We start from the raw sequence: 16,546 nt of genomic DNA on the forward strand, positions 1-16,546 counted from the left end.
TTTTAAATTCATGTCAAATAAAAAATTAGGTTGATGATTTTTTATATTAATTTCATCCTTAAATTTTGTTTACTGATTGAGCAAGTTATTTTTAGATTAGATAACTTGATCGAGTTATATCGGAGTATCTTCCACACAATTTATTTTTATCCTGGTTTGAGAAAAAATTGGGTTAAAATTATTTTTTTATTAATTTTATTTTAAAACTTTTTTATTGGTCAACCTAAATACCTAATTGATTGTTTTTTACCGTCATGTTAACTGGGGTTATGTAAAATCAACTTTGATATAATTTAATTTTAAATTTATACTAAATAAATTAAAAATGAGATGCATATAGTATATGAAATAGGTATTTACCGTATGAATATTTTTTTATAATATATATTTTTATCCTACACCCAATCTAGCGCCTAAATCCATACTACGCGAATTAATACCACTTGCTCTTTTCTCTGAGCTATCCCTGCCACAATCCGTTTACTGCCACTAAGCTAGTTAGCTAACTAGCTAACTAGTTCACTCGTAGGATCTGATTAAGTATTCATTTATCATGCACGCACGACGAAATTAATTTGGCAGTCAAGGGCAGTGTAGATTTTCTTTGATTTTGATCGTTGGATATTTAATTTTGTCTACCAGGAAACATACCGGAGACTTTCCTGATGCATGCCTAGGATAATAGCAACACGTCATGCCACAGTACAGTTTTACGTGGCTACTTTCATGGACGCACACGCTAGCTTGTATGTTGAAAAATCAAGGAAGGAGTGAAGGAGCTCGTGAATTTTTTTTTAATTAATATGAATGTTTTTTTTGGCTTGTACTTATCTTTATTAATTATATAAATTTTTAATAACCATAAAAAAAAATTGAATAATTATTGAATAACAAATTCAAAATTAACCAGTTAAATTTTCCCTCGAGTTGAAGCTCGTGAATTTGGTATGACCGTTTGTGATAAGATAAGACACTCCTTTTTATTTATTTAGAGACAAAAAGCTGGCCACAGTAAGATTTGATTGACTTTTTGGTAATTTAATTGTGGGAGAGAGAGGGACGAGGGCAAGACTCCGGGGGCAAGCAGTGAAAAATGCCTGCAAATGCGCCAGTAGAGGAATCTGAAGCCATGTCTGCAGGAAACGCGTCGTTTAAGCTTTACTCGTCATGTCTCGCAGCCGACGACATCCACATTCAGGAGTAAAGATAAGCAGCGGCATGGCAGGTAGTTTGCAAGTACAGCTAGCATACCGTAATCCTTCCCTGATGTGATCTGTGATTTTTATGGGCCATTTTGATGTGGGACATCACTCTCTTGGATTTGTGGGCCTGGGCTGGTCTGGTTGAATGTTGCCTTTTCTCTCGGGGGTAAAAGATTTCTTTTATTTTTAAATCTAATACATGTTTATTTAATAATTAAAAGGCTCCGTGACAATCATCCTGAAATTCAATCCAATGCGGCAGTCTAATCCCGACTAGAATTAACTTTACCTCACTTTTTCGCTCGTGTTTCCTACAACTATGTGTTTCGCTCATCTAAAGAGGTTCTCATAATTGCATCGTCGTAAACAAATAACAAACACAAGCAAGCACACCGAGATTACAAGAATACTTCTCAACCTTTATTTATCTTATCAACAAATGATTACACAATAAGAGTGTGTGTGCTATGCACATAAATCGCATCCTGCACGGCAGAGACTTTGCAACCTATTTATAGACAAATATGTGAGCTGCAGGGCTCACCTATGATCTCCTATTTTTTAGGACATAGTGGGGCACTTTCTCCCCCATGATCTTCATGATCCTAGTGCCCTATTTTACCAGCAAGTGATGTGGCATGATCCCACGAGCTCAGCAACTTGTATAGCATCCCAGTTATGCTCTCGCGTTCTGCCCCCATGATCCTGCCTCTTCACCCATGTTCTGCTTGTTCACAGGGCAGCCCCAACTACCTGTCTTGCTGCGTTAGCTGCTAACTTGGAAAGTCCATTATCTAAGCTCCCACGTCCATGCCAAGTCGCAAGTTCAAAGACTTGCATAGACCATCGCACGTTACCTGCCAGATTCATCTTTGCCCATGCAAGGCTGCTGCTATCCATTGTTGTTGAATTCTAGGCAGTGTGCTTTTGTTGGCGTGTCCCCGCGTCTAGAGCTCTAACATTTTTTTTCAGACGATGATTAGAAAATGTGCATGCCACTATCCATTATACACAGACAGACGCTTACCTTTTAGTTTTCCGTTCAAAAACTAGAACCTTTAACTTTTTTTTATCAAATAAAAAATATATACATTCAAAATAATAATTATTTATATAACTTTCAGACAGAAAAACAAAAACTCACAGAAGAGCTGCGTTTTATGCCCTTTTCAACATAATTGTTTTAATGGATCGAAAAGTTTATGGAATAGAAGTCAGGTCCGCCAATCCAGAGCCCACTTACCAGCCACCTCGCTATAACACAACGGCGCGCGAAATAAATATTTCAATTCTAAAAAGTCAAAGGGCGGGAACCGCAATTCAACCTTTGTCCATTTTCAATAATCTAAATCTTTGGCGGGCCTTCTCCGGATTACACTTCAGCAAATAAAATAAATAAAATAAAATAAACAAACGGGATTATTTTTTAACCGATCCCCAACCCCTTTTTTCATCTCTTCAACGAAATCACAGAACCCAAACTCGCATTGCCTTTCTATAATCCCCAAACTGCCCTCTCTTCCCCCAGTCACCGTCCAATTTTCTTTATGGATCGCCGGACGATCTCCACGAGAAAAGGCTCGAAGCGAAAGTTGGAGCAAGATTTCGAACACGAAAATCAAGATCGCCACAAGATTCCGGCCACCGACACTGCCGCCGGCTACGAGAGTCACCAGAAACTAACGCGTCATATTCAAACGCAAGTTGATATCCTCAATTCTTCCTTCTCTGCTCTTGAAGCAGATCGCGCCGCTGCCAGGCGCGCCACTAGCGTCCTCTCTCAATTTGCCAAAACAGGTACCTTCCTGTCTCTTTCTCACTCAGCTTTTCGATTTTTTTTTTAATAAAAATAATTGTTTAATCTAGTGAATTACTATTTCTTTTTTCATTTGTAATTTGAAACTTTCTTTCTTTCTTTGCCGTTTTTAAGAGGAACTCGTGGATACGATGGTGGATTGTGGTGCGGTGCCCGCGTTGGTGATGCACCTTCAAGCGCCACCGCCTACGAGAGGGGAAAATGGTCCAAAACTGTATGAACATGAAGTAGAGAAAGGAAGTGCTCTGGCTCTTGGACTTCTTGCTGTAAAAGTAAACAATATCACTTGTTAATTTGATTTATCATTCTAATCTAGCAATTTATTTTACTGTTAAACGTTTTCTTATTCTTGGTTTTGGATTGTTTAATGCCGCATGATCATATCAAGGATCTCCGAGCTTGCTGTTTAGCATTGATGCATTAATCAATACATGAAATATGACAGTATAGTTTATTGTGTATGCTGTGCGCTCTTTTGTTGATTTGTTATAGTTTTTGTACTTCCGGGCAAAAAACTTGCAAATACGTTTTGAGTGTTAAAATTTGAAGTTTGGGTGCATGTTTACTTTGTTCTTTTCGTTGCTTTACATATGTATCATCAAGTTTTTTCCATGACTGTATTTGTCTTGACAGGCCTACGCGTATAATTAGGCCAACACCTCTTGTATATAGCAATTATAGCTAATCATATTTTCCTTTTTCTTTTTAATTTATATCATTAACTTTATTCTGCTAGACCATGATTACATATACAGATTTTCTACAAGCTGTATGGAAATGTTATCCTTTCTTTACCTTGATCCTGATTTTATAATTTTCCTACGTGCTGTTCATTAGCCAGAGCATCAACAACTAATAGTAGATGCTGGAGCTCTGACCCATCTCGTGGAATTGTTGAAGAGACATAAGAGTGTTGATAACTCCCGAACAGTCAATGGTGTTGTTAGGAAAGCAGCTGATGCAATCACTAACCTTGCTCATGAGAATAGTGGCATCAAAACACGTGTCAGGTTTGCTTATGCACATCTTTTTCTCCTTTTTTTTTTCCAAGTCTGGTTTCAGTTATCACCCACTTCCATGGCGTCTTTGATTATGTGTTCAGGATTGAAGGTGCCATCCCCTATCTTGTTGAATTGCTTGAACATGCTGATGCTAAGGTACAGAGAGCAGCTGCAGGTGCCTTGCGGACCCTTGCATTTAAAAATGATGAGAACAAAAATCAGGTAGAGGGAATTCTTGCATTCTCCATCCATATGGTATTATTTTGTTATGAGTTCTATAGGTGACATGAAGAGTGGATTTACAGATTGTAGAATGTAATGCTCTACCCACTCTTGTAATAATGCTTGGATCCGAGGATACTGCTATACATTATGAAGCGGTTAACTCTCAACCCAACTTCTTTAGTTGGATTTGCTTTCTGTGGACTGTATATTTTTTTGTACCAGCTGACTGTGCAAGAGTTTGTTGTCAGGTTGGTGTGATTGGAAATTTGGTTCACTCGTCCCCACACATAAAGAAAGCAGTTCTTCTTGCTGGAGCTTTACAACCTGTAATTGGATTGCTAAGGTATTGCTGGCTTTCACATTGTTGCCTGTTCTTGCTCAATCACCCTTTTCACATTACAATTGTCTTCTGCAAGATCCTCATGGATATCCTTCTCATTTTATATATTGCACAGCTCTCCATGTTCAGAAAGCCAAAGAGAAGCAGCTTTGTTATTGGGTCAATTTGCAGCAGCTGATTCAGATTGCAAGGTAGGCTGAATACCATTCATATTTTAAGGCCAAAAGCTTTTGCTCTTGAGTGTGTATTTGTGTGTTTGATACATATTCCTTTTAAGCATTAACTAGAACAAGGTTTGTGCAGGTGCACATTGTTCAGAGAGGAGCTGTCAAGCCATTAATTGATATGCTTGAGTCCTCGGATGTGCAGCTCAAAGAAATGGCAGCCTTTGCGCTTGGGAGGTTGGCTCAGGTTATTGTTTCTTTGATTGTATTGTAGAGCTATGCTTTATTTAAAGCATGCATACATGTATATCTTGGTGTCTGTTGAGCATGGTGTGTGTGCATGTCTGCATGTGTGTTTGTATAGACTGCAGGAAAAAACAGCTCTGAGCATCAAACTGGTGAATGCACTCATTTGTTCTGCTTTTAATTTCTGAAGAAAGGGATCTCTGGACTTTTTTGACACATTCTCTTCTTTTTGATTGCTTAAATCTATCTTGGCTTTGTGCAAACCACTCTGCACAAATAGGCATTTTGTTTTATAATCTGATCTTCAATGCATCTCTGTAGTCCCTAGGTGAAAGCACGATGTCTGGAAGTAAAAGTCTTAGCACCCTAATCAACTATAAGACAAACTTTTGTCTACATGGAATGATATCTAGTTGTATATGGTTAAGTATTGTACACTATGCACTATGGGCAAAGTTATTTGCCTTTTGGGGTTTCTAAAAACATCTTCTCTATTACCTTCCCCCACTTTATCTCAGGAAACACACAACCAAGCTGGAATCGCACATAATGGTGGTATCGTTCCGTTACTTAGGCTTCTTGATTCCAAAAGTGGACCACTTCAACACAATGCTGCTTTTACCCTATATGGTCTTGTGGATAATGAGGTATGATAAGTTTATTTCTTCATGGCTTAAAGAATATTCCTCAGCACTGTTAGTCCCTACTTCCTCACCCAACACTGGAATCTACTGAAAATTACTTGGATTCTTCTGTAGGATAATGTTGCAGATCTTATCAAGGTTGGGGGTTTTCAGAAACTCCAATATGGAGAATTCATTGTCCAAGTATGTTTCATAGAGTTACATCTGATCTGCCTAGGTTAATTTTTTTTGTGCTCAGACGGACTAACTTCTCACACTGATGGAGTTGGTAGATTATCACTATCTTCCCAGTCTTGCGCAGTTCATTGCAGTATTCCTGTCCAGCTCATTGTTATAATGTGATACTTTGCAGCAAACAAAGGATTGTGTTGCGAAAACAATGCGAAGGCTAGAGGAGAAGATTCACGGACGGGTAAGTTTTCATGCATATAATTGATATTTTGGGTCTTGAATTTTAAATTTGTCTATCTCGCCAGATATGTTAACTCCGAAACAAGCTCTGAACACAATCTGTTATCAACAGTATACTGATTATTATGGTTTTCTGAACAGGTATTGAACCATCTCTTATATTTGATGCGGGTTGCTGAAAGGAATATTCAGAGACGAGTTGCTCTGGCTCTTGCTCATCTTTGTGCTCCTGATGACAGAAAAGTAGTTTTTCTTGATAAAAATGGTAAAACTTCTTGATCTGCCAAAAATTGTGGTCTTTCTATGTGTAATGGTTATATTCATACAGTACTGAGTTCCTTAATGGTTTGTTTCTAAATATGTGTCATACAGGGTTAGATTTGTTGTTGGGGCTTTTGGAGTCTGGAAGCGTGAAGCTGCAATGTGATGGCTCGGTAGCATTATACAGGCTGGCTACCCAAGCCAGCTCAGTATCTCCTGTGGATGCAGCTCCTCTATCTCCAACCCCGCAGGTGGAACTCCTTTTCATGTTGATTCCTTTCCACATGTATAATCTTAGTTTTTTGTCCTTCCCTAAAATTTGTTTTAGGAATTAGACCATACAGGGCACGGATGTGTTTGTACTTTGAATTGGACAGTTATTTTTAATCAAACGTTAGTGTCTTGAAAATGAACTCTGTGATTGTTGCTTGTTCAGTGTTTACTTTTGGATGTGACTCATGGTCTGCCATGTTTGAAATGTTTAACCAGCAGAGTGTTCATTTCCAACAACAGATTGTGGTCGACCTTTCATTATTTTTCATTTTATAGATTGTTGTTTTGACTTGCAATGTCATTTCCTATTCTCTTCTCCTTGAGATGTCTTCTTCCACTTTATGTTACTCTTTTGATCCCATGATTTCAGAAACATTTTTTTAATCTTTGTGAGCAATTGTTGATTTTTTATCATTTAGTTTCAGAGTTATTAGCTCTGCTCTTTTAGTACATTGTTAAGCCCATATTTTGAGGTAATAAACAACAACAGCAAAATAATTTTTTACTTATTATTTTTGCTTAGGTGTATTTGGGTGAGCAATACGTCAACAATCCTACATTGTCTGATGTTACATTCTTAGTCGAAGGTACCAAATATTTTTCATGTGCAGTCTGTTTATGTGTGATAAGATGTCCTTTTATGTCATGATAAATCATGGTAGTATGTTTATGGATTTCTGCTAGCATTAATGGATGTAATTTTGCTGTTGTTAGGAAAGCGGTTCTATGCTCACCGAATTTGTCTGCTTGCTTCTTCGGATGCTTTCCGTGCGATGTTTGATGGGGGGTACAGGGTGGGTATCAGCTTATTTAAGAACTTTCTTTTGGCTTTTAATTACACAATAGCTTTGTTCCTCAATCATTTCACCTTGTCCACCTAGGCATGCATTATTCACAGTAATTCAAATTATCTCTGAGAGTTCATAATTCATCTGGTTTCCTTACACAAGCATTCATTATTATTGAGGAGCTGCTCAATTTGTTAGGGACTGTCGTTAGGCTGATTAAACTGACCTGTGCAATGTTTTCCACTTTTGCAATAAGTTATTATGAGCCAGCTGTAAAGAATTTTGTAGGAGAAGATGGTAATGGATGTTTGATTTACTTATATAAGGACAACAATTGCAGGAAAGGAATGCAAAAGATGTGGAGATTCCAAATATTAGATGGGATGTTTTTGAATTGATGATGAGGTGAGCCCTGCACTTCCCTTTTTAAATTTTGAAGGAAGCGCGTGTTGGAATTCTGATAGCTTGGTTGTGCACACTTTTAGGTTCATATATACAGGATCAGTGGAAATCAATATAGATCTTGCTCAGGATCTCCTTAGAGCTGCTGACCAATATCTTTTGGATGGTCTCAAGCGTCTATGTGAATGTACCATTGCACAGGTTAGCTGATATATTATGTCAATGGTTGCTTTGAATAAACATTATTAGCACATGAAAAGTGGTCTGACGAATTCTTATTGTCATCACACAAGGATATTTCTGTGGAAAATGTCTCTCTCATGTACGAGTTGTCCGAGGGCTTCAATGCTATGTCATTAAGGGAATCATGCATTCTATTCATATTGGGGCAATTTGACAAATTATGTACCAAGCCATGGTATGTTGTCTTCTCAATGCATTTATCCACTCCATAAAATTCATTATAAGATTCTATCATTTGGGAATTGGGACTTTGCATGGTGTCAGTCTGAGCCAGAAGTTGTGGTTGTTTTTTTTGGTTGGGCAAGCAAATGGCAACCAACAACTATTGTTAAAGCATATCCAAGAAAAAAAGGCTCTGTTTTCTGTTTACACTGCTTTAAAATGCATATTTTGATATTGGAAAGTATCTTTTGAGCATACATTTCAGTTTTCCCTTGATAATAATGCCATCATTTTTAAAAGGCCAATAATTCTGATTTAAATTGGGTTTTGAAGATTGCAAGTTTGATCTTGAAAATATGCAGGTCATCTCATTTGATCCAACGTATTATGCCTGATATACGCCATTACTTTGAGAAAGCGCTTAGCAAGCCTACCAAACTAACTTGAGGCAACTGTAAATTGATTTGGCCCGGGTCTTGATCTTTCAACTAACCATTAAGATGGAAGGCAAAGTGTACAGAAATCTTCAAGTTGTCGAGCTAATATGGGGGAATCCAGCTACAGTCTTCTTTGCACAAGCAGTTAGTGAAGTCCCCTGTTAATGCAAATGCCACTTTTGTTCTTTATTTTTCTTCAATCATTCATGCATCCATCATGAAGCAATCAGTGGTTTGGGTGCCCAATCATGTTGCAACACGTACATCATTTGGCGGACTAATTCAGTAGTGAAGCAGGATGCTTATGGATTTCCCGATATGTGTTCGTGGGAGCATACATTTGCAATGATTTTCCTTGAAAGGAATCGTTTTGCACTCCTTACTGTTGAGAATTGAAATGAAGGAGTCATTTTTTACTGACCTGCTGGGAATCGAAACGGCTACTTATTTGTACGGATTTTCCACCACTGTTACAAAAAAGAGCAGGAAATTTTTGTTTGTAGAATGGTCTGATGGGTCACCATTGTGTGTTTGTGCAGAGATGGATGGTCGTAATAGATTTACTTATCACGTATACACAATTTGTCAAGGAAGTGATATGATTAAAGGAATTTAATCAAAACAATATTAGACTATAACTCCCTAATTAAATCCTTAGTAGAATTTATTGTTCTCTTTTTCAATAAAGTATTGCTCATTTTAATAGTATTTATTTTTTAATATTAAGTTTATACAAGTTAAATTAGGTTTCATAATTTTTTGTTTGTTTTTTATAAAATTATCTTGATGGTTAAAAATAATTCAAATAATTGTTAAAAATATAATTTAACTAAAGAAATCTTAATACACTGAATGATATTACATTAAGATTTATATATTTTAATTTTTTTATACTAGAAATTGAATATTTTCTTTATTTTAAAAGAATTGATCGCATCCGCATGTAAGTCAATGATCTAGTGTCTTCTTAAATTAATAACTCTCTCGAAAAAGAAAGGTTGGGGGGCCTTCGAGCTGCGCTTGCACAGCTACCCCATCACGGCCCATTCCTTATTTAGATTAAGAACCTGGACCTGTCATGAAAAGGAAAGGCCCAATCAATATTTCATCCCGAGAAAAGAAAAGGCAAAAAAAAAAAAAAACCAAGGGAGAAGCCAACAAAGGGGAGGCCTGGGTGTAGAGGTCCTGGGACTATGGTTACCCAATCCAGCAGTGAGGTTTAAGAAACCATTGCTTCACTTTTATCATCATCTCCTCCAACTGCGGCAACACTTGCAACTTCAGCTTCTCTCTTCTCCACCTCCTACCATTCAGGCAACTATTTCTTAAATTATCCCTCAAATTTTTTGCTGCTTGCAAGATAGTAGAGATAACTTGAGTTGATTTAAATTTTTCTCTTAATTTTATTTTATTTTATCATTTTGTATTAAATTATTTGCTTTTAAGTTTTTTTACTGTTTGATTATTTCAAGAACAGATTATTAAAGTTAACCTGTATTATATGGGGTTTTTTTTATTAAATTTTTTTACTTAGTTATTTATATGCGTACTTACTGAAAACAAGTCCACAGAGCAATTGCACTTTGAATCGTAAATAATATTGAAATAAAGCAACGCATTTTTTGATTTGCCAGTTGCCAAGGCAAGAAATTGGACATTCCATTACATAAACACCCCAAATTGATTTTGTTACTGTTGATTTTTTAATGCAGATTTGTTGAAAAGCCTCCAGTTCACTTGTTCAATGGGGGGCAGCCATCAAGCAGCTTTTCGCATCTTGTCTGATTTTCGAAAAGGGAAGTTCGGTTGGGTAGCCCTGGCGAGGCCTACCAGGTGATGGTAATGGTAATGGTAGCTTTGTTTTTAATGTCAACTAATACTTTCAGCCTATGGCCAATGCCTGGAGAGTGCCGAAAAGCGGCAGGAACAGAAGTCGGATATTGTGGATATTGATCTTGACTGTAAACCCCTTCAGCGGAAATCAAATAGCACAGCTCAGAATATTTGGCAAAGATAAAAACTGGAGTTGTCTAGAAAAGGAAAAGATCCTGCCTTTGATGTAATCTACTGGGTTATGTCTATTCTTAGAAATTGTCGTCTGCAAGAGAACTTGCTACGTAAATCAAAATTTCCTGTTTTTTCATCTACTTATTTGCCTTCTCCTGTTGAAAAGTTGAGAGGCTGCTCCGGGAGCCTTGACGGTGGGGTGATGACACGGTGCTCACCATTTTCCGAGGCAGGTTAGCTGACATGCTGATGCGTGGTGCTGCTTCAGGGTGTACCGCTTGGTGCTCCAGGTAAATAAAGAACAGAAAAAAATCCCCCTAGCATAGCTGTGGCTCTCGAGCTTCATTGATACTGGTGATGTTTTGATCTTCACATTGCGAATCACAATTATTTTTCTGATAAAGCTGCTAAAAAGAAATTGCTATGCTCAAAGTTAACCCCAAACCCAAAGTAATCAAATCATCCAACTTCGTCAAGTTAAAAAATCACAGGATTCAGCAATTATTCAGCTCATTCTAACCTTCCTATATATTTAAATAAAATCCAGCATTCCAAATAAGCAAAGGAAAGTAACATTACAAACAAACAAGCGGACATGAAATTGCTTTCTCAAAAAACAAAAAGAAGCATACATAGAAATGGCACCAGTGATGATTGCTTCCAATGCAATGTTGCATTTAGGTTTACCGGGAGCCGATTCGACCACAAAGGAGAAAAGTTTTCGTCAAGTCTGGCAGTAATTAATTGAAACACAGCAACTCATACAATCAATCTTTAAATCGCTTAACCTGTACATGAAAAATTCTGCAGGCAAGATGCCTGCTAACTCTCGAGGAACAATAACAACGGGAACCAAAGGGCCTCAAAAAGATATCATAAAGCCCAACGTAGAAAACATGGGACAACTTTCACGAGGTAATGACGATACGAAGATGAGCAAGCAAGAATGCTGTCTCTCCAATAATCAATCAAAGCACCTACATCTAAATTCAATTTCCAGAATTTCTGACTTGACCGTGTTCAAACAAACGTGGGATTACAAATGATACATTGACATGGTTTGGTTACTTCATCTTGCAATCGTGGAAGCACAAGTGGTTGAATCATCTTTGCTTGACCAACTTTCTTTGATTCTACATGCTTGGATTGGCCGTTCAATCTGAAGCCCATCAGAAGACTCCTTTTCCAACCGATAACAATATTTTCCAAATGTATTGACATTTACTTGAAGTCTGAAATCTATACTAAACAAAAACTTCATTTCCAACCTGTTCAATTCTTCTTTGCTTACTCCTCCAACTCTGGCATAGTACGCATTGTTAAAGAATCTGCAAAAGCGCAAGGAACATCAGGTTTAAGAGTCCAAGGCAATAAATTATGCAAAAAAGAAAACCAATTCCCATATAACGATTGTTTGCCAGATGAACTAACAGATTTAATACCAGGTTACCTTAGAGATGTAAGCATATATAATCAACTTCGTGCAGAAATTTCATGTGTGCAGTATCTGACTCAAAGGAATACTTGTGTGCTTATTTTAACTCAGCAGGATCAATACAGACTGTTGGAATTTTAGCTAACAGAAATAAACTACTCTAGGGAGTTGGAACTTACGCATCATCTACAAACTTTGCTGCTATCATTACACTTGTAATCAGGAGCCGGTGAACATTAAGGGAGGTTAAATGAATATCTGTTTGCTGGAGAAATCTATCCACGTACACGTGTGCAACAACAAAGCAGGAAGGGCTGCAGGCAGAGTACTTGAAGATGCGATCAACATATTGCTTAATGCTTACAGGAGGTGGTCTTAAACCATGAAATATTGTAACAACATCTTTGATCTGAGCTTTCTCCTTTAGAATTTCGTTTTTCTGAACAGACCTCTCAAGAAGTGAAGAAAGAAGCATTAAAACCCTAGGAACTTTGAAAACTCCTTTTCTTAATTCCTTAAGCCCCAAAGTTTGGTATATTTCCGAGTCTGCACTTCCAGTATCAGGTGAAAGAGCTTCCATATCTGAAATGAGCTGCATTGAATTAAAAACCGTAAGTTCGCTATCACCAAAAGTACCAAATGCATCAAACTTAACAAATTTTCTTTTTCAGGATAATTTCTATAGCTTTTCTAAGAGCCTAATATGTCATTTTATTTTCTAAAGAAGCCGATATGGAATGATAGAAACAAAGGGATAGAAAATAAGATGAATGAACTGATAAGATCTCTTGTCATTCTGTCATGCAGAGGAAGGGCATCAGCTCAACTTTAAACTTTTCAGGAACTAGTAGTAGAAAAACAAAATTAAACTCTAGCATCCTATGCGCCCATTTTTCTCTCGATTCTTTTCTCCACAACCAAACAAGATAAGATGCTTATCATTCATTAGCATCTCTCCTTGGTACCACTTTTCAATCAGAGGGAGGGAACCTAAATGCAGGTCCAGAAATCTACATACTACAAGACAAACATTTTGGACAGCAAAATCAACTGACAGAATAAACATTAGCGGAATTCAAAAGCTCATCCAGTCACTTTCAGTCACTTATTATGGACTGCAATTGCTGGTAAAAACACATAGCAAACTGATTAGCTAGCATTAAATAAAAATCCAAATTTTTACACACTGATTTGTGACCATAATTAATGGTCGGATTAAAGCCAGATAAATACTCACTTCATTAACCAAGTCCAGATCTCAAGGCCACCCAGTTCGTTTTTTCCCAGATATGGAATATTAACACTACTTTTGGCGGTAAAGTAAAAAACTTTGAACCTAATACCTTGATTTAAGTAGTTAATCAGAATGAAACGTTACAGTTGACAGATAAAATTCAGCACTGTTAGCCAGATCAAATAAAGCACGGAGAAGAAAATTCAAGTATTTATCAAGTACCCAATTCAGTAAACAAAATACAAAATTACAAGAAACTGAAAGCTTACAGAATTCTTGAGATGTTTCTCTTTGACGACGTAGATACACTGAACACAGAAGAGAGAAAGAGAGAGAGTACTGTGAATCTTGATTCATCAAATTTGACCATTCACTCTCTTTCTCTCTGCCATATCTCTCTCCCTCTAACAAAGAAAAGCAAAGAGAGAGAGAGAGAGATTGGTTTTTTATTGTTTTTGTTTGATATATTAAGTGTTCTTTACAAGTAAGGTCCCTCTTTTCTCTCTCGTCACATGGAAGAGGGGAAATAGCTCTCTCTCTGTGCAAAAACTTTAAATGGACGATAGTGTCGGTAGGGTGGTGCTATCTATCAATGATTTGCTGTAATATTGAATGGAAGTAAGTCGCCATTGTTAAGATGGTTAAAGGCTTGCGAAATAAAAGCTCTTCTTGGATTCTTTGCTCTCTAATCTGGTTTGGGGCGGGGACCCACTTCACCTTTTCTCATCTTTTTTGTTGGTATTTTTCCTGAAAAAATAATGTTTTTCAAGATTCATTCTTTTATATTCTAATTATTTTATGCTGATAAAAAATGTTGGGAATTTGAAGAAGTATCAGTTTGTTTTTGCTGAAAAAACTGCATTGAAGTGTGTTTAGCTTGAAAAAAAATTAAATAATTTTAATATATGTTAAAATTAAAATTAAAAAAATTATTTTATTATATTTTCAAATAAAAAACATCACAAATCATAATATTAAACATACATCAGAGAGAAAAATTGTAGTTAACGTTTAAAATACTTGAGAGTGAAAAATTATCCATGATTTAGATTCTTAGATTTGAGGAAGATTGTTCAAGTTCCATGTATTTTAATATTATAACATTGTGATTAATGAATTTACTTTCAACCTCCTTGTTATATGTTCGAATATGAAGAGATACGCCATAAAAAAACAAACAAACCTAATTTGATGAGTAATTAGGTCAAAAAAATATGATAATTATATATATATATATATAATCATAGGATTTGGTTGGTAATTCAAAATATATAATTTTTTATTTAATTTATCAAGTTTAAACTTTGAAGTTAATACTTAAAAAATATAATTTTATTTGAATATACAAGATGATATATATTTTTAGAATCGTTCAAAAATGGATTTAGTTTGGGTCCTTGATATAAAAAAAAAATAATTTTTAATATATTAATGTAAAAAATAAAAAATATTATTTTAACATATTTTTAAATAAAAAATATTTTTAAAAAACAATTATTTATATACATGCTTTAAATACAGTATACACCATCATCACGAGGGTGATATTTGTCAACTCCGCGTCTTTTCTACCGAATACTGTCTAGTTCTTTCTCTTTCCCTGTTTCTTTTTTTAATTTTCAAAAAACGGGAGCTTGTTTGTTTATTAAATCACGGCGCAAGATAAGCCACCGCCACTTCCTCACTTACCGCGATAATCATTGGGAGTCAGAACTTGACCTTTTTATCCATCACTTATTTAGTTTTAATAATGGTGGAATCCTATAATCCCATTATTTTTTTTAATATTAATATTCAGATAACTCATATACATCTTAATTAATCTTATATATCTTAAAATTAATTATTATATAAGTTTTTAGTAACCCTAAAATTTATGAAATTCAAACTAATAACATTTAAAAAACAAACTCAGAACATAATCAATTGAACTACATTATTTAAAGTTTTTGTAATTCCACTATTAATTAACCCTTTTGTGGTGGTGAATATTATTTTAATATATTTTTAATTAAATATATTAAAATAATCTACATTACCATGAAGAGATTAGTTAAAATAATATTTTTTTATTTATATATTATCACATCTAAATACATTTAATTTTAAGTTAATAATATCTTAAAAATGTATTTGACAGTGTGGTAGCGGTTGCTTTTCAAATATTTTTTTGTGCCGAAATACATGCAAATAATATTTTTTTATTTTTAAAAAATTATTTTTGATATCAGTGCATCAAAACAATCCAAAACACACAAATCATATTAAATTTTAACAAAAATAATTGAATTTTTTAAAAACACGTTGCTAAACAGTTTCTGAACCGGAAAAAACAATTGTAATAAATTCGTACATGGCAGAGAAATTAGAAGATTTGTCACTAAGATGTTCGCCTCAAACATCTTCCAAAATCCAAGTAGACATTCCGACATCGTTTGGTATTGTGTTTGTAACTGCGTTTCATCAAAATTTGAAATTTTTTTTTTGTTAAAATTGAGTGCGGTTTGTATTTTTTGGATCGTTTTAATGTGCTGATGTCAAAAATGATTTTTAAAAAATGAAAAAATTTTATTGGTATGCATTTCGACACGAAAAACTATTTGAAAAGCACCCGTAACCATAATGTCAAACACACTCGGACCATATGCTTGAAGGTTGCGTGAGAAGTAGAAAAATAGTGGAGACCTTATAGGATTATTTTTTTTGTGGGTATGCCCAGGATCTGTATTTTTAAGAGAGAAAACTGACAAGATCTGTATCTAAACGGACGAGGTGTATCCACTTAGATTCATGCCCGGTGTTCGGCATTATTACTAACACGACCACCATTATTCACGGCAGTATAATTGGACCAAAACACCACCAGTGAAAGCGGAGTCACGAGTCAAATTCTTGATCGGTCTCCGCTTTCAGGATCACCTCATTTCTCCATAACAAGACGCAAAATGCTCTTCCACCTGACAGGAACAACGCAAGCTAGAGGGGACCACAAATTCTCCAGGAAAAATAAACAGAGAGAGAGAGAGAGAGATCAGGTGTGAATTGCCTAGATTTTCTTGACGTGTCAGAGATTTTCTCAGGCTTAAATTTTGATTTTACCAGGTGCCATAAGTCGCCTTGTAAACATACGCTCGTTCCTTTCATGTGTTGAATTGTAACGCCTTCCTTGTCTTTGTCCTGAACTAGTCTGATTAAAATAATGAGAAGCATGCCATACACCCAGGATGAGGAATATAATTGTTGGAATGTCCATGT

At 35.7% G+C, this 16,546-nt stretch overlaps 2 protein-coding genes across 4 annotated transcripts; one reads left to right on the forward strand and one right to left on the reverse strand.

Annotated features, from left to right (window-relative positions):
- The first annotated feature begins 2,612 nt into the window (after positions 1-2,612).
- Positions 2,613-9,323, forward strand: LOC133692071 (ARM REPEAT PROTEIN INTERACTING WITH ABF2-like). 3 transcript variants are annotated; one of them, XM_062112750.1, is made up of 19 exons: positions 2,614-2,999; positions 3,133-3,290; positions 3,856-4,028; positions 4,121-4,241; positions 4,325-4,399; positions 4,493-4,587; positions 4,700-4,775; positions 4,888-4,995; positions 5,513-5,641; positions 5,753-5,821; positions 5,991-6,050; positions 6,191-6,314; positions 6,422-6,561; positions 7,107-7,170; positions 7,298-7,377; positions 7,712-7,776; positions 7,857-7,974; positions 8,067-8,191; positions 8,541-9,323. In XM_062112750.1, the coding sequence occupies exons 1-19, from the start codon at positions 2,750-2,752 to the stop codon at positions 8,623-8,625; spliced, it is 2,115 nt and encodes a 704-aa protein (XP_061968734.1). In that variant the 5' UTR covers positions 2,614-2,749; the 3' UTR covers positions 8,626-9,323. The 3 variants fall into 3 exon arrangements, with proteins under 3 accessions (XP_061968736.1, XP_061968734.1, XP_061968735.1); XM_062112751.1 differs by having other exon boundaries at positions 4,903-4,995; XM_062112752.1 differs by lacking the exons at positions 7,107-7,170; positions 8,067-8,191; positions 8,541-9,323 and having other exon boundaries at positions 2,613-2,999.
- A 2,017-nt stretch (positions 9,324-11,340) lies between these two features.
- On the reverse strand, positions 11,341-13,947 carry LOC133692072 (cyclin-U3-1). Its single transcript, XM_062112754.1, has 3 exons — positions 13,561-13,947; positions 12,237-12,649; positions 11,341-11,950 (listed from the first exon to the last, which is right to left on the reverse strand). Exons 2-3 carry the CDS (start codon positions 12,635-12,637, stop codon positions 11,692-11,694), a joined length of 660 nt encoding a protein of 219 aa, XP_061968738.1. The 5' UTR covers positions 12,638-12,649; positions 13,561-13,947; the 3' UTR covers positions 11,341-11,691.
- Positions 13,948-16,546: the final 2,599 nt, after the last annotated feature.

This window comes from Populus nigra, chromosome 4 (genome assembly GCF_951802175.1).
Source record: "Populus nigra chromosome 4, ddPopNigr1.1, whole genome shotgun sequence".
Classification (NCBI taxonomy): domain Eukaryota; kingdom Viridiplantae; phylum Streptophyta; class Magnoliopsida; order Malpighiales; family Salicaceae; genus Populus; species Populus nigra.

What these genes read in the sequence shown, in the direction of transcription:
- LOC133692071 (XM_062112750.1), top strand. Translation starts at nt 2,750, where the DNA reads ATGGATCGCCGGACGATCTCCACGAGAAAAGGCTCGAAGCGAAAGTTG. An exon ending in AGGAGAAGATTCACGGACGG is followed by an intron (nt 6,051 to 6,190) that starts GTAAGTTTTCAT and finishes TTTTCTGAACAG; the next exon opens with GTATTGAACCATCTCTTATA. An exon ending in AGTTTTTCTTGATAAAAATG is followed by an intron (nt 6,315 to 6,421) that starts GTAAAACTTCTT and finishes TGTGTCATACAG; the next exon opens with GGTTAGATTTGTTGTTGGGG.
- LOC133692072 (XM_062112754.1), bottom strand. Translation starts at nt 12,637, where the DNA reads ATGGAAGCTCTTTCACCTGATACTGGAAGTGCAGACTCGGAAATATAC. An exon ending in GCAAAGTTTGTAGATGATGC is followed by an intron (nt 11,951 to 12,236) that starts GTAAGTTCCAAC and finishes GCGCTTTTGCAG; the next exon opens with ATTCTTTAACAATGCGTACT.